The sequence below is a fragment of the Pelophylax lessonae genome, assembly GCF_965119305.1.
Source record: "Pelophylax lessonae genome assembly, chromosome: 4".
In the NCBI taxonomy this organism is placed as follows: domain Eukaryota; kingdom Metazoa; phylum Chordata; class Amphibia; order Anura; family Ranidae; genus Pelophylax; species Pelophylax lessonae.
This window is the reverse complement of record NC_138771.1, coordinates 450139492-450166170: the sequence shown is the minus strand read 5'-3', so window position 1 is coordinate 450166170 and position 26679 is coordinate 450139492. Positions and strand designations below refer to the sequence as shown.

Sequence of the window (26679 nt, the reverse complement as noted above, 5' to 3'; positions counted from 1 at the left end):
TCGGAACGGTTCGGTACGGTACGGTATAGGTTTGCTTTTCCACTAAAGTAGTACTAAGTTAAGTGGGTGGGATAACAACGGGGTGGGTGGGATTCTCTGACCAATCAGTGGCTAGTAGTGACTGCATGCAAAGGATTGTGGGATATGGTACCAGTTTGGTACCTGTTGGAACCACAATCGAGTAGGTACTGTTTTTCAGAGCCGTACCGTTCGGTTCCATGCAGTGGAAAAGCAAACCTATATCATACCGTACCGAACCGTTCCGACCCTATACCATGCGGTACCAGCAGTGGAAAAGCAGAAAAGGGTGCCGAACCGGTACGGTTCCATGGAGTGGAAAAGCGCCATTTGTGACATCCCTACCCGTTTAAGTATTTGTCTGCATTTTGACAATGGACCTGTTAAATCTATGGGTGGACGGGTGTAAACAGACTTCTGTTCCTTCACTACCTCAAATCCTTCTCAGGACCTCCAACACAAATGACAGGTGCATGTAAACAGTGGCAGCTGCTCAGCCTGTATAAAGTAATAACACATTGTGGGCTTCTGACTGTGTCCAGGCTCGAACATCCATTCCTAACCGCAAGTATCTGTTTGGTGCGTAGCTACATGTGAACAGTGACAGCCTATCATTCCTGAGGGGCCACCACTATTGGCAAGCACCTGTCACTGATCCCTGCCTCAAACTTGGTGTACATGCTCGTGTGATGAGGCTTTGGGTCCAGAAATAATTGAAAAGGATGCAGTCTTTTTCAGTTTTTCAGACCTAGTAAGACTTGCATGGAGCTTCCAACCAGGTCCATCAGAAAAACTGTTAGGCTGACCTGATGGGATAACCAGTGCATCTGTTTACATTCAATTGCCTTCAAGTCCATCTAGGTAGGAAAAAAAAAAAAAGGAAAAGGTTTGCACATTTTTTTTTAGAATCAAGCATGACAGATAGCAAGTAAAAGGGTTGTCCTTTGAAATCCACACACCCATAGACCTAACATGGGTCCATAGCAAAGTTCCACCCGTTATTGTGTATATTAACCGATTGCCGACAGCCGCACGACTATTTACGGCGGCGGTCAGCCCCGTACACGCAAAGTGACGTAGGACTACATCACTAGCCTGTGAGCCTCTATGGGGCGAGCGCGCACCGCCAGAGGCACGCTCCCGCCCCGCTTGTTCCCTAAGTCCGCGCATGTGTCACTCGCGATCTCCTCGTGGAGAGGGAGAAAGGCAGGCGGCTAATGTAAACAAAGCCGCCTGTCATTCTCCCCTGTGTAAGAACAGAGATCATACGGTCCTGCTATGTAGGATCGTATGTCTCTGTTGTTACACCACTAGCCACACCCCTTTACAGTTAGAAGCACGCCCCTAGGGACACACTTAACCCCTTGATCACCAATAAAGTTAACCCCTTCCCTGCCAGTGTCATTTTAACAGTAACAGTGCATATGTATAGCACTGATTACTGTAGTAATGTCACTGGTAACCCCAAAAGTGTCAAAAATGTCAGTCAAGGGTCCGATCTTTCCACCGCAATGTCGCAGTCCCACAAAAAAAATAAAAAAAAAAAAATCGCAGATCGCCGCCATTACTCGTTAAAAAAAAAAAAACACCAAAAATGACAGAAATCTTTCCCTTAGTTAGTAAACGCAATAACTTTTGCGCAAACCAATCAAAATACGCATATTGCGATTTTTTTTACCAAACATATGTAGCAGAAAACAAATTGGCAAAAAATGTTAGATTTTGATTTTTACATTTTTTTTTCCCGGGAATTTCATATAAAAAAAAAAATGTGAAAAATATTCAGAAAAAAGGAGTAAAACTCAGGGCCAAGCCCTGTTCCACCCACTCAGCACTTAAATAAATGCAATCCCACACCAGGGGTAATTAGCCTCTGGAGGATGAGTAAACAAATATTCTTAATTAGATCACTCACAATACTCGAATAAAAAAGCTGCTGCTATACTGTAAAATACTATGGTAAAGGGTGCGTATATAAAACCAGCCTATATATGCACTAGCAGCGCTGATAATTGGCCAATTAGGCTACTTATCCTGGCATAAATATTGGCATAGGGTTATTAGCAAGGAGTGGGAGGGGCGATGTAGTATGGCTGTTTTATGCATAATGATGTATACTGTGCTAATTTGTTTTGGCTTGGTATGATGCATAGCTCTCAGTCTTTTCCCGCTGATTTTTATCAGAAAACAGCAGCATTTGATACTTTTATAAGTTTATTTTGTGCTCATGTATTGTTGTTGCCATCAATGCTGCCGTTTATCCTTGTGGGTATAAACATAACAGACTGCGGGCAATTGGGTGGTATATCAGCAAGGTGACTCCACTGTCTGCAGGGATGGTTCCGGATGCGTGCTGGCGCTTGACTTCCGGCTCGCGGCTGGGAGTGGTTACTGCATTACCGCCTAGTTTTGCTGGTATTTAAATGAGGTGTCCGGGCTGCGTGCTCACGCACTCAGTTGAAGTCCGTGATGACGAAACGCATCAGAGCATGCACATGCGGCTACCTAGGCAACCCTGCATAGCGTCATACGTTACGCTGAGGATACGTCCGTCCAACCAGGAAGTCGGCTACAGAGGCATCCGGGCTTTGCGGTGCGGTGGAGTCAGCGGCGTTGGCGGGAGATACAGGGGGACATTCCTTTGGTACATCAATTTCGCTTGAAAAGGTCTTATCCCATGTGAGTGTAATCTTTTTTATTAATAAACAATCTGTGTGGTACATGTTACGCTATGGGCCCCCTTATTTTCATTTCATGTGAACATGGTATGAGTATATGAGGAATCGTGGATCCTTAGTGTTGAGCTGATACCTGGACCTGGAGGTGGATCGTCATTTGACTACGGATGATCACTTGATTTTGTCAAAAGGTGGTTGATCGTTTTAATGAGGGTACGTGTTTAATACCTAGGGGAGCACGTTGGTGTGGTGAAGGCTCTTTTTGGCGTTTAAAGGAATAGAGGAGGATTTTCTCTTTGGGACTATTCCACACTATCTTTCCATCACTGGGAATAAGAGACTTTCATATCTATTGTTGCATGCCGATCTGCCATAACGATATTCAGATTGTTTGTGTATGATATATCTGATCACATTCATTGATTTGAATATAGACCTATTCGTTTCTCTTGTTAGTAAGAGGTTATCAGCGCTGCTAGTGCATATATAGGCTGGTTTTATATACGCACCCTTTACCGCGTGAAAAATATTGTTATTTTTTCAAAATGTACGCTCTTTTTTTGTTTATAGTGCAAAAAGTAAAAATCGCACAGGTGATCAAATACCACCAAAAGAAAGCTCTGTTTGTGAGAAAAAAAGGACATCAATTTCATTTGGGTACAGTGTTGCAGGACCGCGCAATTGTCCGTTAAAGTCACGCAGTGCCGAATCGCAAAATAGGGCCTGGTCAGGAAGGGGGTAAAATCTTCCGGGGCTTAAGCGGTTAAAAGTCAACAGCTACAAAAAGTATTATCTACTGACTTTTAATAAAAACACACACTCAACAGTTCCACGATCCAGCGATGTGGCCGGAAGGAAGCCTCTATGCAGTGCCAGCATCATAGCCAGGTGCGCACTGCTCGTCCTGAGAGGACAGACAATCTTCTGGGACCTGTGACATGTGACAGAAGATTGCAGAGGGAGGGGGAGAGGAGAACTTCCGCTCAGGCTGCCGAAGGTGGGAGCGGGTACCTGTCAAATCTAGGTACCCGCTGCTCCCATCCCCCCAAAACAAAATGACATGCCAAATGTGACATGTCAGTGGGTCAGAAGACCTTAAAGCGGAACTTTCACTTTTGGAAGGAACTCTGCTTTAACAGGCACAAGTGCCATCCTATCTATTCCCATTCAGAAGAGGATGTGTCCACAAATCTTCTGATCGTAACAGACAGAGCCCTTGTGAAATGAGCCTGGTAAGTAAATATTTTATCATCTACAATGCAAATGGTTGAAGCTGAAATGACATCTCTGCCTACTGATGTTGTCCCATGGACACGTGACCTGTCTGCTGCACACAGGACTGTCTGCTTGTGTACAATGATGTGAGTGTTTAGTGTCTGTGCCTGGCACTGATCACACTTCAATTCCCAGCTCTAGGACATCCCTCCCACCCCACTTGGTGTCTCAGGAGCCTCTCCTCTCTCTGCCCCGAATACACAGGAACCCTGTCTGTCTGCACACACAACACAATACAACTGTATATGTTGTGTCTGCTCTTCGCTCTCCCCTCCCCCTCCGCCTATTCATGTGCCTTCATACTGACTCGGGCACTCCCCAACGTCCAATGAGCGGCCGCCTTATTAACTCCCTCACAGACTTCACCTTTAGGCGCCTTCCGCAGCTCCCTATAGCCGTCCTACAAGCCCCATTCACACCCGCCGCGGAGGGGGGAGCCCCGGCACCCCAGTCTGAGCTCCTTACCTGCAGTCCAGACCGAGCGCCGGTGAGAAAGTCACCCCCTCTCCTCCATGCCCTCTCCAAGATGGCGGCCTCCCTGCTAGGGCGGAGCGACCAATGGGAGCGGGGAATGAAAGGCCGAGGGCCAATCAGCTGCTGCCTTTTAGCCACGTGTGTCCTGAGGTAGAGGATGGCAAGGCGTATTAAGTGATCATTACAACAAGAACGCTGGGACCAGAAGGGAGGGGAGGGTGTAAAATAAACTTTGCTAACTCTATACATCACAGGAGGACATAAAGGAAACTCACAGCTTTGTTAGGCTTGATGAACCTCTGGTGTTTTCTTCCCTTTCTTTTGGATAATTATGAGCTTAGCAAAGCTGCCTGATTCTTTATTGGTTTGCTAATGGTGAGGTGGGTTTTGATCATTTGCTGAAATCGACGATCGTAAATGAATCCCATCTACATTTTCACTTGCAGTATCCTAATTAGATGCATCTCAGTGTTGCGTGAACATTTTCAGCCCTGACTAAGTAAAACCTTGGACAGAGGGGTGGCTGTGGACGTAGTATACTTGGATTTTGCAAACGCGTTTGACACAGTTCCCCACACACGACTAATGTGTAAGGTGAAGTCTTCAGGCTTGGAAAGATCGGTTTGTAAATGGATAGAAAATCGGTTAAAAGATAGAATTCAGAGAGTAGTGGTTAATGATTCTTACTCTGAATGGTCTAAGGCAGGGGTGTCCAAACTTTTTTCAAAGAGGGCCAGATTTGATGAAGTGAACATGCGTGAGGGCCGACCATTTTACCTGACACTCTTTGGACCATTCAAATTAAATACAAACTATCTATTTTATGCAAAGTTTATTGCAAACGGCATACTTTTCCTTTCATCACATGGATGACAAATCTAAACAAATGTTAAATCGTTCCACCTTTCATATCTGAAGGCCAGATGAAAAAAAAAAACAAGGAAGCTGAAATATATGTCAGGAACATTGTAAAGTACATTACATATTATTGGTAATAAAGGTTGTCTGTCAACTTTTAGCCCCCGTTCACACTAAGGCGACCTGGTCGCCGTAGGTCGCCATCCATAGGGAAGCTGCGGACCCGTTCTAATAGGAGCGACACAAGTCGCTCCGGCTTAGAAAAAGGGTCCGGAGCTTCTTTGGGGCGACCAGGAGGCGACCGCCATAGACTTCAATGTTATGAAGTCCGTGGCGGTCGCTCAGAGGTCGCGTCGCTTGCATGTGAACGGGGGCTTAAGTTAAAAAAAAATATGAACAGGAACATAACACTAAGTATACATGTTGTGTTCAAATATATTGATAACTGATTTAGACCAACTGAGGTTAACTGAGATTTTACAATGTATTCATCTCAATCCAGAGCATGCGTGCTTCCTAATCAGTCACACAAGGGTTAACCACATATAAGCGCTATATGAACCCACCGATAATGTTTAATGAAGGCAGTAAAAGAAGTCATGAATGATGCCAATGTATTTTTCCAAATTACCTGTGGGGCCGTATTAAAGCAGCCTGGGGCCGCATTTGGCCCGCGGGCCGGACTTTGGACATGCCTGGTCTAAGGTTATCAGTGGTGTCCCCCAAGGTTCAGTGTTGGGACCTTTAGCTTTTAAAGCAGAGTTCCACCCAAAAGTGGAACTTCCGCTCATTTGCTTTCTCCCCCCCTCCGGTGCCCTATTTGGCACTTTTCAGGAGGAAGGGGGGGAAACGGGTACCTGTTTTTGACAGGTACCCATTCCACACTTCCAGGAGACCGCGGCGCTGTCCCTCGCAAGTTTTGCCCCCTCCTTCCCCCGCCGCCGAGCCAATCCGAATGTAAACTTCTGAGGGACAGCACCACGGCGCCGTCTCTAATGCGCATTAGGGAGCCGCCGCTCCGCGGCCAGGTTCCTTCACCGACAATGGCGACGGCAGCACCCGACAGCCGATGGACACATCGGCTGTGGTGCTGACATCGCTGTTCTCCAGGACAGGTAAGTTTCCGAATATTAAAAATCAGCAGCTACAGTATGTGTAGCTGCTGACTTTTAATTTTTGGAGGCTGGAACATCGCTTTAATTTATTTATTTAAATGATATAGGGTCTGGGATTAAAAGTACAATTTCAGTTCTTGCAGGTGACACCAAGCTTTGCAGTGGAATAATGTCCTTACAGGATGTCTCTAACTTACAAGCCGACCTCAACGCATTGTTTCAACTATGTGGCAAATGAGGGTTAATGTAAATTTATGCACTTGGGGGCTAAGAATATGCATGCATCATACATACTAGGGGGAGTACAACTGGGTGTATCAATAGTTGAGAAGGATCTGGGGATTGTGGTGGATCATAAGCTTAATAATGGAATCCAATGACAAGCTGTGGTTTCCAAAGGGAGCAAAGTCCTTTCTTGTATTTAAAGTGGGGTACACACAATAAGAAAATCGGGCAAACAATCCTCCGATTTTCCTAGTTTCACAGCAAATCGGAACCAATAAAAAAAAAGAATTGGATGAAAAATTATCGTACGATAAAGCAGGGCTGGACAAATCTCAGGCGCCAGGTCACAATTGCGATTAGAAATTGCGTCCTGGCGCCTGGCCTTTCTCAGCCCATTTACTGTTGGCACCAGGCGTGAGCATAGAGTGCAAACGATTGGCTGCGACGCATGGCAATCGCCGGGAATCTCCCATCAAGTCCCTCCTCCTTCGACCCTATTAGCCCTCTCCTTATGGTCTTTTTTTTTCTTTCAAGCAAGGCCAACCCCTGTTTTCCGATCGCTGGTTGGACGGGCCGCGGGATTGCCTGTGATTGGCCTCAGCGGCTGTCAGTCAGACAAGGCATCAGGTGGCCGGGCTACACGTGGCTCTTGCTACCTTTGCTTTTGGCTTGGCAGGCTGGATTTTGTCAGCAGGTCCCGGTCAATGGTTTATGGCTTAGACCTGCTGATCGGCTGTAGCCAATCACAGCACAGAGTCCTGCGTTTACAAATATTCAGGGCTCTGTATAAACGTCAGCGATCTTTGTAAGTTAAAACAAACTGGCTCCTAACGTTTTGTAGGTGGCTTCTAGATTCAAAGCAAATTTATCAAGCCCTGCAATGAAGGCTTTTTTTTTTTGTTGTTTTTGATCATGCGCACTTATTCATTTCTAATTTTTTATCATACAAAAACGGTACACATTAGGCGAAAACCGTTCATTCTGTTCCCGAACGAGAAAACTTTTGGAGCTTGCCCCTTTGGTCGGAATCAGATGTAGAAAGTGGTGTACACACTATACAAAAATCGTACGAAAGTTCTTTGGATGAAAAATTCGCCCGATTTTCTTATAGTTTGTACGAGCCTTAACCACTTCTGGACCGGAAGGTTTTAACTCCTTAATGACCACACCATTTTTTGCAACACGGCACTTCATTAATTTAACTGACAATTGCACGGTTGTGCAATGCTGTACGCAAATAAAATGTATGTTCTTTTTTCCCCACAAATAGAGCTTCCTTTTGGTGGTATTTGATCACCTCTGCATTTTTTTTTTTTTGGCACTATAAACAAAAAAAGCGACAATTCTAAAAAAAAAAAAATGGATTTTTAATACATACTTGCCTGTAAAATCCATTTCTTGAAGTACATCACGGGACACAGAGCGATAAATCATAACATATGGGATGTCCCTAAGCAATGCAACTGAGGGGAGGGGGGACACCAAAAATTACCGCCATCCGGCCACAAAAAGGGTTACACCACTGCCTGCAGAACACTGCGGCCAAATGCAGATTCCTCCTGGGTCCCAACATCCTCTCAATAGAAACCAGTGAACGTATGCACCATTGACCAGGCCTCGGCTTTGTTAATCTGAGCCATAGAGGCTTGATGGCTAAGTGCCCAAGAGGCACCTACTCCTCTGGTAGAATGTGCCTTTACAGGAAAAGGTGGAACCTTCTCTTCTAAATCATACACCTGGGTAGTAACCTGGCGAATCCAATGAAAAATCCTAGATTTAGATGCTGTCAACTCCTTCCTGGGCCTTTCTGACAGCACAAACAAGCTCTCAGTTTTACGAATCCGATCTGATCTTTCCAAGTAAAACTTAAGTGCACGCATTACATTAAGAGAATGCAATAACTTTTCCTCCTCTACTGTAAGTGAGGATCTGGAAAAAGGAAGGTAGTATAATGTCCTGATTCAAATGAAAGGCGGACACCACCTTGGGCAAAAAACCTGCACCATCTTCCCCAATAACTTCATGCAAAGAGGTACTGAAGGATATCTCAGCCTTACTACGGACCAAACCAGATCTTTCAGGTCTGTGACCTTTCTTGTTGGCAAGAATATCTTTGCCTGTACTGTGTTCACAAGAAAACCCAGATATTCCAGACGCTGGACCGGTTGTAATGCTGACTTTGCCAAGTTCAGCATCCAACCCAGACATTCTAGAAACTTTACTGTTTGGAGGCCGATTTGGCTTAGAGCCATAGCCGATCAATCTATTAGTAATAGATAGTCCAGATATCCTATTACAGATACCCCTCAGGACCTAAGAACAGCCAATACTGGAGCTAGGATCTTTGTGAACACTCTTGGAGCCGTGGCTAACCCGAAGGGCAGAGCCACAAACTGAAAATGATGGTTTTCCACTGCAAAGCGTAGAAACCTTTGATGAGCCTGCAATATAGGCACATGGAGATAGGCATCCTTGAGGTCTATGGATGGCTGATCTCTGGGTCCAAGGGCTTTTTCTGTCCCTGCCCTGAAGGCTTGGTTCCGGACCCAAATGGCTGAGGCCATCACCACCATCCCCCCCTCCCGCCCCGAGATCTTTTGGATATACTTATACAGGTCGTTACCAAAAAGGCGTTCTCCCTGGAAAGGGAAGCCAGGCAACCACTTTTTACATGGCAATTCCACAGACCAGCTCTTTAACCAAAGGATTCAAAAAAGGTTCTGGCGGATCTAACCTTTGTGGATGACCGTCTGTTTGGAGCCTCCATGGAGGAGATCATTAAGGGTTTCATGGGAGGCAAGAGTACCTTGCTTCCTCAGGTTGCTAAGAATAAAGTGTTTTGTCGCAAACGTGGTCCGTTCTTTTCGGTTCACAAGCGGCCCTTTCGTCCCACGGGGTTGCAGGACAAAGGGTCAAAACCCTCTCAGCCCTTTTTGGGGGATTCCAAGCGACCCTGGGGTGGTAAGTCCAAGGCGGATTCCTCCAGCCTCACGGAGAAGCTCTCCTCTGCCTGAAGGGATGCCCTCACCTGTTATAATGGTGGGGGGGGATGTTTTTGTTTCTTTCCGGATCCATGGATCTCGTTCATCCAAGACAACTGGGTTCTCGAGTTTGTTTCGGTCCGGTTACAAGATCGAGTTTTGGTCCTTGCCCCTGCCAAGTTTCTTCCCCTCCAATTTGCGTCTGTCCGAGGATCGCCTTCAAGACATTTTTAGAGCTGTTCAGGACTTGTGGACTTGTTGTCACAAAGGGTGATAGTTCCTTTTCTGGAGTCGGAACGCTTTCAGGGTTTTTTTTCCAACCTCTTCACGGTCCCCAGGAAGGAAGGGAAGGTTCGGCCTATCCTGGATCTCAGGACCCTGAACCATTTTGTGTGGGTTCAAAAATTCAAAATGGAATCAATCCGATCAGTCGTGGCTTCTCTTCTTCAGGGGGACTTTCTAGCTTCCATTGATATCAAGGAAGCTTACCTTCAGTTTCCGATCTACATCGGACATCAACAATTTCTTCGCTTTGCTTCATCAGTCCTGAAGGAGGACGTGGATATCATGGTGAGAACTGAGTTTGACTGGATTCTCAATTTTTAAGAGTCAGCCTTGACTCTGTCCAACAAGTTGAACTTTCTAGGGCTGACTTTGGATTCAGCGTCAGTCCGGGTGTTTCTACCGAAATCAAAACTCTTGAAGTTGAAGTTGTCTTTTAAAGACCTGCATGCAGCTGCTGGCTTTGATGGTTCCCTTCCATACCAGGTTCCATACCAGTTCCATACCAGGCTTCTGCAAAAGAGATTCTAACCAAATGGGACAAGCACCCACAGTCTCTGGACAAATTGATCCTGTTGAGCCTTTGGTGGCTCCGCTCCCCGGCACTTCATCAGGGAGAATCATTCCTCCCACTGTTCTAGACAGTGGTGACTACAGAAGCCAGTCTGTCCGGATGGTGGTGGGGGTCCTGGGTACGGATTCAGCCCAGGGGGTCTGGTCCTCGGAGGAGTCCAGTCTGCCTATCAACATCCTGGAAATTCGAGCTATCAGACTTTGCCTACTCCGGTGGACGGATCGTCTGCGGGGGTGTCCAGTGAGGATCCAATTGGACAATGCCACGGCTGTGGCATATATCAATCTCCAAGAGGGCACCAGAAGTGCCCTAACGACAAAAGAAGTGGCCGGTATTCTGCAATGGGCAGGATGTCTTGCTATTGGCAGTACACATTCCAGGGGTGAAAAATTGGCAGGCGGACTACCTCAATCATACTGCTCTGTGTCTGGGAGAATGGTCTCTTCACTCTGAAGTTTTTCATCAGCTGTGCCTTCGGTGGGGGACACCAGGTGTGGACCTGTTGGCCTCTCGTCTCAACCGGAAGGTTCTGAGATTCGTTGCAAGGTCTAGGGATCCTCTGGCGGATGCCGCGGATGCTCTGGTGGCTCCTTGGGGCCATTATAGTCGGATTTATGCTTTTCCTCCAATACAACTTCTTCCGAGACTTCTGCGCAGAATAGAGGCAGTAGGGATTCTGGTGGCACCAGACTGGCCTCGTCGGTCCTGTATGATGACCTGGTAGGGTTGGGAGCTGACGCCCCTTGCCGGTTTCTCAAGGACCGATCTTCCATCCTGCTTTACCATCACTGGCTTTAACAGCTTGGCTATTGAGAGCCAGGTTCTAAAGGATAGGGGTTTGTCGGAATGTCTGATTCTTACCTTATTAAGGGCTAGAAAGTCTACCTCTCAAAAAATTTACCATCAAGTTTGGAAAGCATATATTTCTTGGTGTAAGTCTCTGGGAATTTCTCCCCGATCCTTCTCGGTATCATGTCTTCTGGAGTTTTTACAAAAAGGTGTTGATCAGCGTTTGGCCTTGGGCACCATTAGGGTCAGATTTCGGCTTTGGCAGTTTTCTTCCAAAGACTGTTGGCAATGAATTCCTTGGTCTGCACATTAGTGCAGGGAGTTCATCATTTGGCTCCCCCGGTGTCATCCCTAGTGCCTCCGTGGGACCTCAACCTAGTACTATCAGTCCTCTAAAGACCGCCGTTTGAGAATATTCGGGAAATTCCTTTACTTACCTTGTCACAGAAGGTGGCCTTCTTGGTGGCAATTACTTCTGCACACAGGGTCTCGGAGTTGGCTGCGTTGTCCTGTCGGTCGGCTTATCTGGTATTTCATCCGGGCAAGGTAGTGCTTCGCCCATCAGTGGTTCTTTCCTAAGGTCATGTCAGGGTTTCACTTGAATGAGGACATTGTATTGCCTATGTTATGTCCTAAGACTAAGCACCCCGAGGAGGTTGCTTTGCATTAACTATACGTGGTTCGGGCCATCACTTGATGGCGTTTGAGTAGATTCAGAAGTCGGATTCCTTGTTTGTTCTGACAGAGGGTCCTCGTAAGGGACAGGCTGCATCTGCTGCGACCATTTCCTGATGGATCAGGCAGACGATGGTGCAGGCCTATTCCATTAGGGGCAGGTTCCTCCTTTCCCTGTTAAGGTGCTGTCTTTGAGGGCGCTCAGTGCCTCCTGGGCCTTCCGTCATCAGGCGTCAGTGATTCAGGTTTGCAAAGCGGCCACTTGGGCATTTGTACACACATTCACTAAGTTTTACAAAGTGAATATTTTTGCATCTACGGATGCTGCTTTTGGCCGCAAGGTTTTGAGGGTGTTTCTTTCTGGTATGTGAGCTTCATTTGTTCCTGGTTGAGCTCCTTGGTTACCTGGTTGGCTATGTTTAGCCTTTTGGGAATTGTTCTTGCTGTGTTTCCCACCCCTCATGCTTTTACTGCTTTGGGATGTCCCATTCGACTAATGAAGATATGTCGCTGTGTCCGTCAATGAACGAAAGAGAGAAAACTGGATTTCTGTCTTCATTTTGTCTTTTGATCCAACATATGTTATTTTGTGTTCTTCTGATTTTATTTGATTTTCTGAATAAAAATTGATTTTATTGATACATTGTGCCCCAAAATCCTTGCTTCCCAATCCTTCCTTCTTGGATTTTTGTCTTACCGTAAAATTATTTTCTCTGATGTTCATTGACGGACACCACACCCACCCCTCTGTGGAGTTGGGTTATGTATTCTTCTGACACTGTTAGTTACAAAACTGAATCCTAGAGCAGGAAGTGAAAGTATACCACCTGGGACTGCCCTATGGGCGTAGTTAAAAGTTCTGTTAACTTGGTTAACCCTTTTCCCCCTAGTGTCCTACTCCTAGAAAACGCAGCATAACCCATTCGACTAATGAAGATATGTCGCTGTGTCCGTCAATGAATATCAGAGAAAATGATTTTACGTTAAGACAAAAATCCAGTTATTTTCTGCAAGCAGAGACCTCAAAAAATAAAAAAGTAGTAATTTTTTTTTTTTTTTAACTCCTGCAAATGAGGGAGAGGAGATCAGTTGGCTCAGTATTGCTTAATGCATGGGTTTGATATGGTAGGTACTCTGGTGGCATAGCTGGTTAAGATGGTACACAAGCAGGTGAAAAACTTTCTCCTAGATTTTTTTTATTGTTTTTTTTTTTTTGGAAATGTGTTTTATTGAGTTTAAGAAAAGGTAAGGTACATAACACAAACCCTTTTTGGCATACCCAGGCTCAAGTAAACAAAACAAGCGCACAAAATGAAGTAAATGACAACCAAAGCGTAAGATAACCTCACACGATACTTGTGGTATGCCTCAAGCATATGACAGGAAACAACTCTCCCACATTATGCTGGATTATTAGCATAGGATAATAAGAAGCAGGTTAGTACTAATCATAGGGGCTTTGCCATTGTGACGACAGTATCCCTGGACTCTGTCCACATGTCCCATACCTTAAAGAAATTTGGGCATCCTCTAGATTCATATGTAAATTTGTACAATGGTATCATTATATTACCAACCGACTTCCAGAAGTCTAAGTTAGGCCTCTTTCACACGGGCGTTCCGTATGTCCGTATATCACCCCATCCGTTTGCGGGTGATATACGGACATAATGCATGTCAATGGGATTGCGGATGACCATCCACTGACATCCAATTTGCGTCCTTTCAGTTCTGTTATGTTTTTTGGAACGGAACAGAACCCTATTTTTCTTCCGTTTAAAAAACGTAAAGAACGCAAAATCGGATGTCAGCAGGGTCATCTGCAATCCCATAGACATACATTATGTCCGTATATCATCCGCAAACTGATGGGATTGTATGCGGACATACGGACCGGATGACACAAGTGTCATCCGTGTCCGTAAAAAAAAAAAAAGTGCCGGAGCGGATCGCAATACGGTCCGCTCCGTGTGAAAGAGGCCTTAGGAGCCTGAGAAGATTTCAAAAAGCAATAGCATTGTTAAAGTTGTTTTTTGAAGGATTCACTTTAACAGAACACTGAACACTAAATCTTTTATTGTTGATTGATAATCTTTATTATTTTAATCATTTATTATTTGTTTTAATTGCAAATCTTTAAAAATGTTATATTCAATTTGATTGTGCTTGATAAAAGTAAATTTTGACCCTCGCTCTATAAGCATTAAAGGGCTTAGAGGAAACTCATTCTTCACATTTTATAATCTTCCATCAGGTTGTTTAAGCACGATTCGATTTCTTAGTGGCAGCAAACTTCCATGTCTCAACACAATGAGCTAATTGAATCTGCTCAGGAAAGTCTTTCTCCAGGTCCAGGAAAGGAATTTCTTTTTCATCAAGAAGATTGTCCAAGACCTCCTTTAAGCTGTAAAGTTTTAAACATTTCGGGTTAGTCTAGTTAGTTCACTTACAGTATGTGGTTTAGTATTAACAAGGATGATGAGTAAAAATAATGCAATAATATTATTATCACGTCGGAATCCAAAAGAAGAAGCTTGCAGCATACATCTCCCTTTATTTTATTTTAAAAGTGGAAAAGCTGCAAATTTTTAAAAGCTGTCAAGCCTTACAACCATTTCATGTGTAATATACTACATGCTTTCTCAAAGGAAAATGTATAACCCCACTAGACGGTCTATTAACAGGTGTGTTTTCACAATTAAACCTTTACTGGAAGTGAGGTCAATCCGCTCCAAAACATTTCATATAATTTGAAATCATCATACAAATCTAATGCAATTATTTCTAAACTATATAAATTATATTCCAGTTACTATGCTCAATAACTTTTAGTTTATATGTACTTTACACCTCTGAATCAGCCTCAGTGGTCTCCTGTACTTTTGCAGGATTGAAGCATTGTTCCAGCGCTGGTCATACACTGCACAATCTGACTGCACAACCTGTATAGTCATCTCCAGGCCCAGCAAATCCATTCAATAGGAGAACAGACCCAAACACTGATTCATGCCAAACCAGGCTGGACCCTACGCATCACAGCTGGTGGCAGATCCAAAGGAGGCTGCACAATAAAACTGCACAGTGCATTGTCAGTTCAAATATATTTCATTTGTTCCTATCATTAAAGTATAACTGAAGGCAAAACTTTTTCTATGGTTTTGAATAGAGGGGACAGGGATTAGAACCCCTGTCAGTTTTTATTGTTGTCTGTGCCACCATTAGGGGGATTCATCCTCTCTATTTGTTCTGTTTTACCTTCAGTCATTAAAAGTGAAATTAAAAGAAAATCCCACATTTTGGATTGTCCCCCAGAAAAGTATTGGAGGGGAAATCTTCCAATGGGGACATCAGTTCTGGTGGCTTCCCTTAATTTGCAGGGATTTCCTCTCACTTCCTATTTTGACTATGGGACAGGGAGTGAAGTGAAATCTTCGCAATGGGGCAAAGATGAAAAAAAAAAAAAAAAAAAAACAACAGGGGTTATAACCCTCCCTTACACTATCCTAAATGAAAAAAAAAAAAGTTTTGCCCATCGTTTTACTTTAAAACTGAATTGGCCTGTTGCTTCTGTCCTCGATCTTAAAGTGGTTGTTAACCCACTCTGCTAACCTTATATAAACCTCTGTGTCTCGTTATGCTAGGTTCTCCCGTCCCTGTGATTTATAAAAAAAAATACAGTTTATACCAGTTTTCAGAGCGCCGCTCAGCGCTCATGTGACCCGCTACCTCTCTCCTCTCCCTGTCTGACAGATTCAGCGGGTGGGGCCGAGATTGCCCCGCTGACGTCAATCGGGAGGAGAGGAGGAGAAAGCCGGCCGGTCACGTGACGGCCAAGCAGCGCTCTGAAATCAGGTATAAACAGCATTTTTTGTTAATACACAGTGACAGGAGCACCTATCATTAGGAAAAAAGAGGACTATATAAGACATTAAAGGGTTTTTCAGCAGCAAAAGGGGAGGGGGCAGGCACCTGACACAGGAACAGAAAGCAGTAAGGGGAGGGAGGAGGAGGACAGGAGAGCTGCAGATGACGGAGGCACATAAACTGACCACGGTGTCAGGGCTCAGCAGCTATGATAAACCGTGGTCAGTTTACAGGGGAGGGCAAAAACTGGTAGGAGCAGCAAGGTTTTTTAGGTGATACAGGGGGCCAAATTTCACAGCACAAGCATGTGCTGTATACCATGCTTTAAAGGAACAGGATCTTTTTTAGGGTAACAAACACTTTCTCCCACAATAAAATCCTCTATCACCTCCACAATAACCAGTTTTAATTGTTTTAGACCCATTACTTTCACCATTCTTATATTGCTATAATGAGTATTCCACATAGGTAATAGAGCCCCCCACATCAGTCTCAATAGATCCTAAATGCTCCTTAATGCATTTTTTTTTTAGCACCCCAATGGTCTTTCCAATACAGTAAAAACTGCAAGGGCATGCATTATACTACACACGTTTTCTGCAAATAACTCTCAAGGAAATGAATTTGACCCCCTAATTTTACTTTCCTCTCTTTAATCATATGGTTGTGTGCACTACAGTTACCACAGCAAGTGTTGCCTTTTGGGCCCATAACTGACAACCAAGTATCTTTTTTCCCTTTTCAATCTCACTCCCTACTAAAATTGAATATACTACTTTCTTGAATAGCTGTACATCTCTGACATGTTACAGTTTGAGACTTTATTGTTCTATTTGCCAGCCATGCTGCACTATATGCAAAGTTAGTTAATTAATCCTACCTAACCACTTTAGCCCCGGAAGATTTGGCTGCTCAATGACCAGGCCACTTTTTTCAACTTGGCACTGCGCGAATTTAACTAACAATTGTGTGGTCATGCAATGCTGTACCCAAACAAAATTTACATCTTTTTTTTTCCCACAAACAGAGCTTTCTTTTGGTGGTATTTGATCACCTCTGCACTTTTTATTTTTTGCGATATTAATAAAAAAAGAGCAAAAATTTTGTGAAAAATTTACATTTTCTACTTTGACAGTTAAAAAATATCCAATATATTAAGTTTTTGTCATATATTTAGGCCAAAATGTATTTAGCTACATGTCTTTGACAAAATAAATTCTCAATGAGCGTATGTTTATCCACTTTAAGACCGGAAGATTTTACTCCCTTCCTGACCAGGCCATATTTTGTGATTCGGCACTGCATTACATTAACGGGCAATTGCACGGTCGTGCGACACTGTACCCAAATTAAATTTACATCCTTTTTTTCTCCCACAAATATAGCTTTCTTTTGGTGGTATTTGATCACCTGTGCGATTTTTTTAATTTTTTAAAAAAGAGCGACAATTTTGAAAAAAAAAACAATATTTTTCACATTTTGATATATAACATTCCCAAAAAAAATGTATAAATCAACATTTTTTAACATTTTAGGCCAATTTGTTTTCTGCTACATATTTTTGGTAAACAAAAATCGCAATAAGCGTATTTTGATACGTTTACTAACTACGGGAAAGATTTGTCATTTATATTGTTTTTTTTTTTTTTTTAACTAGTGATCACCGCCTCTCCTCCTCCAGCCCGACTCCCGCTATGTCTAAACACAGCGGAAGCGAGCCTCCGGCGGCGCAGGAGACAGCTAGGAGTCCAGCGACGTAGGTCTACGTCGCTGGACACAGGGCTGCAACTGTGCTGCAGTAGCAGCACAATGAGCAGTCCTAAAGTGGCTAAACAAAAAATTAAATCAGTTTCATGGCTTCTATTGTGCTTCACTATTATCACAAGTTCCCTGCTGAATGTGATGATATATTTTAAAGCCCAAATAAAACCCTCAAATTAAAATAACAAAGTACATTCCAGGTGCATCAAAAAATAGGTGTTCAATGTTGTATGGTTCATTTTCTAGCTACAGTAACCACAGCCTGAGTAAAAAAACCTGTCCCCTGCCAGCATGTTGCAGAGTGGGACCCTTGCTCTCTGTGTTCTTTGTGGAAACAGTGGTCTTATTGAAGAGTTATGACATGTCCTCTACCGTGACATATCAATTAGCAAAGCTCATGCCCACATTAATTCGAGAGTTCTGGCTCTAATTTTACAGGAGTGTTGGACCTCTTCAAAGAGATCACTGCTTCTACACTGGGAGAAAGGGTCCTCCTCTACAGTATGCTGGCAGGTGGCAGTTTTTCCACTCAGGCTGCATTTGACTATTCACACCTTTTGTTTAAAGGGGTTGTAAAGTTAGAAGGTTTCTATTCTATACATTAAGATAAAAAACCTGTGTGCAGCAGGCTTCTCAGCACCCCTTTATACTTGAGCTCATTTCTTATCCAGCAATGTCCAGGAGTACCTCAGCCGCCTGGGACTCTCTCTGTCCTGATTGGCAGAGGCACAGCCACAGCCCCATTGGCACCCGTGGCTGTTAATCAAAGTCAGTTAGCTAATCAGGAGAGAGAGGGTGCAGGGCCAAACGGCAGCTTCGGGTCTGAATGAACATGGAGCTGCAGTTTGCGTGCCCCATAGCAAGCTGCTTGCTGTGGGGGAACCCGACAGGAGGGAGGGGCTAGGAGCAGAAATGAGGGACCCGAGAAGAGGAGGATCCAGGCTGGTCTGTGCAAAACCAACTGCAGAGAGTAGGTAAGTATAACATGTTTGTTATTTTTATTTATTTTTAAAAAAACAAGACTTTACAATGACTTTAAGGCTGGGTTCACTCTTATGCGAATTGGATGCGGGTTTTCTGCTTCCAACCCTTTGACAGGAGACTGTGACCTGTTCTGTTCTGAACTTTGACCATTGAACTCAATGGAGCCTGTTCACACAGCTCTGGAAAAGGGTCCTGTGCGTCTTTGGCTGCGTTTCAGGTCTGAATTCAGGCAAAAATTCGGACCTGATTCGCATCTGAAACGGTGAACAGGATGTACTGGACCCCATGCTGCGAGCTATGGCCGCAGCTAGTATGAACCTGGCCTTAATGCTCCCGAAATGTATTTAGCAAATTTAAACTGAGGGTTCAATTAGGCTTAAAGTGCCATATGGTAAAAATAATAAAAAGCAATTTTTTAAATTTAAGTTCTTGATGCAGGAACATTGACCATAATGGTGTGTACTATAAATGGGCCACCAAAAAGGCAGTGTAGCCAGGCCTCCTATACGAGGTACGGGTCCCATCAGTTCAACAGGGGGGGCTGGGCACCTGACAAACAGAAGGGTCACATCATTGCATCACAGACTAGGTGTCAGCAGTTAAAAAAAAAAAAGTGAGTTTTTTTTACCACTCTAAGGATCTGAGTATTTTCTTTTCATTGTGCTTTATGTGACATCCAAAGACATACATCTGAACATACAAACAAATTCTCCTGCACTCAACAGAGATGAAGTGCGCGGTAAGTCTCTATGGCTCCGGGTATATACCCAGATTTTGCTGCCCTCCTGGGGTCAGGGGAAACCCAATGGAAATACTGTATAAAGAACAAAAAGAGGGCGCACCGACCTTGTGCAGTACCCAAATGTAATTTATTAAAATGAAATAAGAGGAGATATACTTACAAACACAAAAAATAGGTAAAAGCATATTGATCCACATGTGACTGTCTCCGAAGAAGAGGGGATCTCCCCTCAAAACGCGTCAGCCAATCGGAAAGTCCTCTGGCATGCTGGTCACTGTCCTGGAGACCTGGTTGCTTTGGGTCCATTGTGGATCTATATGCTTTTACCTATTTTTGTGTTTGTTAGTATATCTCCTCTTTTTTCATTTTAATAAATTCCATTTGGGTAATGCACAAAGTCGGTGCGCCCTCTTTTTGTTCTTTATACATCTGAACATGGCTGGGTCAAACTAGTTATACATACGTCCATGAGGGTCGGAATTCATCAGCACACTTTGGCCTTCTCAGTTTTAACATGATCATCTCATGCAGCTTCAGAAGAAAGAATTTTGTGCCATTCTGCTCCAGGAACTTATTCAGAGCTTGCTGTTCACCCTTTTTCAGTTTTTGCTTAAAAGCTTTGTCTACATTAGCAAATGGATCCTGTGAAATATGAAAGATTGGTTAGTGATATGGCTTTCTACAGTTTATCTGAACACAGACTTTTAGAGCAGACAGTGACATCCCTATACACTATTCACAACTGATGCTGCTGTTTTTCAAGCATTGCTTACACAGACCTAGCCTCAGGTTTATCGCCTGCTTACAGGTATTTCTTGCCTGTCACAAAAATCTCAGTACTTCTGGAAATCCCTTTATCTGATTTTCTTTCCAGAAGTTCAGCGTCATGTGTGCTCACACATTATTCAGGGTCAGCATCTACTGCTTTGACTGAAATGCTGGCTCTATCCCAATCATATAAAGTGTTTGTAACCCTAAAAAAAAATGCAAAAATTGATCCTTTTCCCTTATAGTAGATCCTGCCTATTTCTGCCCCCCGCCCTTGTAAACTGACCATGATTTATCATGGCTACTATACCCTGACACCATGGTCAGTTTACGTTCCTCTGTCCTCTTCTCCCGCTCCCTCCCTGCCTCCTGCCGCAAATGGTAGTATATTCAATTTTAACAAATGTCACTGCTCTCCCCTCTCTGTTATCCAGTGATAATGCACAGTGCAAGTGTTTATTGAAATTATTGTCTCTAAATACTTTTCAGATGTCTTCGGGCCAGTCAGGTGACTCCTGGCCGCTCTGCTATTCCGATCCAGGGCTACAGTGGGAGGGGCTGAGCAACCAGCGCGGTGGTCACCTGACCTCCTGGTTGACGTCAGAGGGAGAGCTGGGCTCCTCCTGCTGAAGCCCGGGGAAGGGAGGTGCAGAGTGGTCGAGAATCACGTGACCGGCCTGAAGATCTCTAAAAAAAAAGGTATTTAGAGGCATCTATTTCAATAAACACTTCACACTGGGGCACTTGTCAGGCGACCTGGTCGCCTGACAAGTCGCCGTGGGTCGCCTGCCATAGAGTAGCACAGGACCCATTCTAATAGGAGCGACACAAGTCGCTCCGACTTAGAAAAAGGGTCCTGAGCTTCTTTGGGGCGACCTGGAGCGACCTGCATTGACTTCAATGATATAAAGTCCGTGCCGGCCACTCCGAGGTCTTCGCAGGTCGTCTTGGCAAGTCAGGTCGCGCCTATGTGAACCGGCTCTGACACTGGGCATTAACGCTGGATAGAGGAGAAGGGCTAATAGTGAATTGGTTTAATAAGGTTACAAATACTAAGTTTTGTTACATGTGCAGTTCTTGGCTCTGTTTATACATGTCAGACACAGATCAGCCCCTACTGCAACATTTGACATGGTGAATTGCTACAAAGCTACAATGTTGCAGTCTTAACAGTGGAGGGAAGAAACTGATAAAAGGATACCTTCTGCCTGCATCAGACTGATGGCATCATCCCAGGCTAAGCAAGTTCACCTGACTTGAGGTCAAGGACTTTTTAGCGACTTGAGAATTCAAAGTCGCATGACAAGTTGTACCTTTTTAATGGCAATGGAAACATTCTAATTGGTGTGACTCAAGTTGCTACGACTTAGAAAAAGGTTCCTGCACTACTTTGGTGTGTCCTTAACACGACTTGCATTGACTTCTGTTAAATAAGTCAGATGCAAGTTGTAATGAAGTCGCATAAGGGATGTCAACTTCAACTAGGGATAGACCAATATGTTTTTTTCAGTGCCGATACCGATATTTTGGTCACAACGTATCAGTATCGGCCGATATGGGCCGATATTTTGTACATTTAAAGTTTTGAAAAATAAAGACAATTTTTGACACAAATCTGTTACTGAACATGTTAATTTTTGTTTAATGCTTAATGGCTGGCGTGCTGGCACCCTGTGGTGGGTGGCTGGCTGGCAGGCACCCTGTGGTGGGTGGCTGGCTTGTTCCCTGTGGTGGATGGCTGGCTGGCACCCTGTGGTGGGTGGGTGGCTGGCTCCCTGTGGTGGGTGGGTGGCTGTCTGGCACCCTGTGGTGGATGGCTGGCTGGCACCCTGCTGTGGGTGGCTGGCTGTCTGGCACCCTGTGGTGGGTGGCTGGCTGTCTGGCACATTGTGGTGGGTGGCTGGCTGGCACCCTGTGGTGGGTGGCTGGCTGGCACCCTGTGGTAGGTGGGTGGCTGACACAAGGGCTGTGGGTGGCTGGCTGGTACAGGGCCTGTGGACGGCTGGCTGGTACAGTGCCTGTGGCTGGCTGGTACATGGCCCGTGGGTGGCTTGCTGTCTGGCACCCTGTCTGTGGGTGGCTGGCTGTCTGGCACCCTGTGGTGGCTAGCTGGCTGTCTGGCACCTGTGGTGGGTGGCTGACTGTCACAGTGGCTGTGGGTGGCTGGCTGGCTGGTACAGAGCCTGTGGGTGGCTGGCTGACTGGCTTGCTGGTACAGTGCCTGTGGCTGGCTGGTACAGGGCCTGTGGATGTGGGTGGCTGGCTGGCACCGGGCTGCTGTGGGTGGGTGTATGGCTGTGATACACTCCCGCAAGACTAGTCCCAACTCCAGATGAGACTGTCCAAGGCGGAATGAAGTCACAAAAATATCGGCTAGTTCCGGGGCTAATACCTATATATCGGGGAAAGTGCATATCGGCCTTGCCGATAATCGGTCTATCCCTAGCTTCAATGTTGCGCGACTTTGAAGCAGCGCTAGTGTGAACCAGGCCTTACTGATAAAAGATAGAGCTTTTTGAAAACATATACTATTATTGGGTATTGCGACATGTCAGGTATTTATTCAAGCAAAATTGGAAATATTCTGAAAGGTCAGCAAGGGGTTGTTTCTAAACTGCTCTGGGGCCTATGGCTATCAGATTCACTCTTCAATGCATAAGAAGAATCTTCCTGTTAGAGGGTCCAACCCTACACTATGGAGCAAAGGAAAATTTTAGGTATGCAACCTGCAGTACCATCATCGCTGAGCAAAAACTGCCTGCATCCCAGTGCTCATAGGATTAATTTGAGGACGAGCAGACCTCTACGCAATCATTATTCTAACAGATATCAGAATGTCTATTTCTACCCTTTTATGGTGGTAGAATGTGGGCAAATTATCTCAAAGCTATAAAAGATTATCTGCATTACCAGCATAAATGTTAATGTAACCAACACAGAGGTCATAGCACTGCTCTTAAAGCATACATAGTGCCAGAAATATTTAGACTTTGCTGACTGATTTTTTTTTTTTAAAGGTACAGGCTCGCAGGCTGTCATCTTTAGTGCCCCTTTACCACTTGGAGAGTTACTGACCTAGAACAAATGAGCACATTGGGAGTTGGATGCTTGATATAGATATCTTTGCTATAGTTAAGTGATTGTAAAATAATTGTGGCATAAATATCCTTGATTGTATATGTTCAGACAGTATATTTATGTGCAGACACCTCAGGACATGCCTTTTATCTCTTGAAATAATGGTAGACAGAAATGGTAGATAGAAATGGTAGATAGAAAATCTATCTGAATGATCCATTCTTTCCCCGATTCAATCAAAAACATTTAAAGAAACGCAGACATTACCCTGTTTAGGTGTAGAAGATGCTGTGACTTCAGAGCAGTAAGTAACTGCCAAAGGGAAACTGTGTTTTTCAAACAACAGCGTTTCAGTGCCTTCAGTAAAGAAAAAATATGCATTACAATTATGCAATACAGTTATGTATTCATTAACATAACATACTATACAACATGTGTAAGTACCCTAAAAGACAAGTATGGGATTATAAAACAATAAACAATCATACTTACCTAGATCGCTGCAGGACCAATCCCAGCTTCAGCTATCCCCCTTCACCTCTAAGATTGCTGATCGTCCTCAGTTTGCAGAGAGCCACTACTGTCAATTACCGCCTCTTTGCTCTGCCCCTCCAGTGCTCACTGGAGCGCTGGGCTGTGCAGGAGGCGGGAGCGGCTGGCTCAGGCTCTCCAAGGCAGAGCCACCTCCAGGCCGTTGGGTGGATTCCAAAAATGTGATTGGAATCTGTTTAGAGCCTGAACTGGGTCTGTGACGGAATTTAACCTGCTATCAGCTGAAAACGGGATGACTCTTGTGATCCATAGGAGAATAGCCAAAAAAGCTTTGGCTATACTTCCCCTTTAATTTTATTTGATTTGGGCCCTTTTGTAATCTCATGTGCCTAGCATTTGTGCTAATGCACACTAGGCATCAAAAGCATTGTTATAAGGGTGTTTGATTTTTTTTTTTTTTTTTGTTCTGCCTCTTAACACTCCTCTGTGTTAGCCTGTGTGTCCATGCACACATAAGTATTTACAGGTGTTTAGATGCAGGGCCAGTGTGTTCAGGAGAAAAGTGGTTTGCTGCAAAAACACCTGGCGCGCCTAAACACTAAAGGCACGTTTGGCGCTTGAGTGTTCATTTTTATTGCCAGAATGAATTAATATTATGGCCAATGAAATGAATGAAAGGCTTTAAGGCCTCCTGAGCCCCTGACATGCCACATTTGGCATGTCATTTTTTTGGAGGGGAGCGAGTACCTCGATTTGACAGGTACCCACTCCCTAGGCGGCCGGAGCGAAAGTTCACCTCTCCCCTTCCTTTCCTGCAATCTTCTGGGACACATCACAGATCCCAGAAGATTGCCCGTCCACTCACTTTACTCGCGCATGCGCAGTGCCGCAAGCTGTCGCAGCCGGGTGCCCACACTAGAGATGCTGGTGCCAAGGGGAGAAGAGGAGGAAAACTGAGGCTTCCGCTGGCCGCATCGCTGGACCATGGGACAGGTGAGTGTGTGTTTATTAAAAGTCAGCAGCTACACTTTTTGTAGCTGCTGACTTTTAATAAACACAAAATCGGGTGTAACTCTGCTTTAAACTGTGGGTTTAGGGTACTAAGGATGTAGGTTCTTTAAATGTTTTTTTATCTTTTGATTGAACTTGATGGACATGTCTCTTTTGTAAACATGGTTAACTATATAACTACTATGTGTAACTATTTAGCTTCTTGTCCTACGGTACATAGAAGTGGCATAGATGACACATAATGGAACCACAGTGACACTCCCAACTGTGTAGAATGCTAAAGAGTCTGACAGAAACCGCAGCACATGAGGGAAGGTAAAAGGCACAGGCAGCTAGAGAGAGTTAGGATAAAACCTGTTCTCTTTCATGGACCTACTGTTATGATTTTTGGGTGACAAAATCATAATTTTAAAGGGACAACACCTATGTAATCAGGCTGTCGCTGAACCTTGTTATTGTACCAAAGACAGAGGCAGAGCCAAATGTCTCCTTGGGCAAATGTCACGGTTGACACTTTCCAGAGATATATAGGTTATATAATTATTAGGATTCTGCAATATCAGTTATGTAGGGACCTGAACCATATCCTATCTGCAAAGACTAGAAAGGGGATGTTGGTAATGGAACCTACCTGAAGAACATGTTCATTGCTCTGTTCTCCCATTTGTAATACATCTTCAACATATTGGGTTAAGGAAAGTTCTGGATCTCCTCCTGACGTTGCCAGAAATCCCAATGAGATGTCCACAATGTTTAAGGCCTCACAGACATCACTGAATGCATTCAGGTCTTTGCTTATGGCATCTATTGCTGAGTTTGATAAACAGTGCTAAGAAAATGCAAAGGATACTCTTTTTAGGCAGTTGGTAACATTTAAAGTTCTATGTTAAAGTAAAGCTACAAATTGGTAATAATTTGAAGTGGAACTAAACTCATTAATTCAACTGTTTCCCAAAACATTTACAACCAAGGCATGCCATGAATGATAACTGTCACAGTTGCTTTTCCTCTCAACCAAGATGTCAAGCCATCAAATGGCTGGTGTCATAATTGATCACATGTGCAGCATCCTGGCAACTGCAGATCAAAGAGAAGCTAAGATGGCAGCTTCCTTGGCTGCAAGTGACAGGAGGGTTTGACTCCATTTTAACATGTGCATATAAGGGTTCCAATGGAAAGCGGAACTAAACTGATCGATATACAGTGGGATTAAACCCTCCTATCTTTTACAGCCAAGGTAGCTGCCATCGTAGCCACTATGTGATCTGCAGTTACCACATCAATTGCAGGTCAGCAGATTCCAATTGACTTTAAAGGAGTAGCATCGATTACAGTTCAGAGGATGTGTTTGCCCTGCTTGGAGGTGTGTTTAAATTGCAGGCAAACAGGTCAAAGCATTTTTCTTTCAAAACCACATGTTCAGCAGTGCTGTATGTGAATAGAAAATGTTGCATGTGTCGAAAAAAAAAAAAAAAAAGGCTGTCCACATGAGCCCTGTTTTGGACTATTTTATGCTTTAACACAAAGGGTCCTCAAATATCCATCCACCAACATACATATTGTAAGCAACATAGAGATCACAGTCTGGTTGTTATTTAAGTGTTTCACAGGCCTTAAGATTATAGGTAGCCGTACCACATTCTTGACAAACAGACCTCCTAAGCCAGGCATATACAAATCGAATTTTGATCTATGTATGGGCAGGCTTGTTGTACACAAGTCGATTTATCGATTGACTTGTGTACAAGCAGCCTGCCACCTGATCGGTGCATTGCGTGGCATTGCTAATCAGCGTATGACAGTGGGGAAGTCTCCCCCTGTCAGACTACAAAAGCTCAGTGGGGAGGATTTGATGTGGATGGGGAATCACGTCATTTTCTTTCATTCAACCTGCTGGCTGAATAAAAAAAAATAAAAATGACTTATGTACAGTATGACAAGCCTTAAAGAAAATGACAGGCAGCGAGAAACTTGCCTATCTTGACACTTAATATTTTTTAGCATAAGAGGATAATCAACATCCAATGCAAGCAAG

The 26679-nt window shown here is 44.2% G+C and overlaps 2 protein-coding genes across 2 annotated transcripts in view; both read right to left on the bottom strand.

The window, feature by feature from the left end:
* HMGXB3 (HMG-box containing 3) overlaps positions 1–4523 on the bottom strand; it is a 116457-nt gene extending 111934 nt beyond the window's left edge. Inside the window, exon 1 of the mRNA XM_082255107.1 lies at positions 4437–4523. The gene's annotated coding sequence lies outside the window, so the exon portion shown is untranslated. The remainder of the gene's footprint in view (positions 1–4436) is intronic.
* Positions 4524–14112: 9589 nt separating this feature from the next.
* LOC309552694 (E3 ubiquitin-protein ligase RNF213-like) overlaps positions 14113–26679 on the bottom strand; it is a gene marked incomplete at its 5' end in the record, with an annotated part of 1269694 nt that continues 1257127 nt past the window's right edge. The window contains 4 exons of the mRNA XM_082253620.1: positions 14113–14348; positions 19759–19937; positions 23409–23498; positions 25276–25473. Of these exons, the coding sequence (XP_082109746.1) occupies positions 14204–14348; positions 19759–19937; positions 23409–23498; positions 25276–25473 (612 nt within the window). The 3' untranslated portion in view covers positions 14113–14203. The remainder of the gene's footprint in view (positions 14349–19758; positions 19938–23408; positions 23499–25275; positions 25474–26679) is intronic.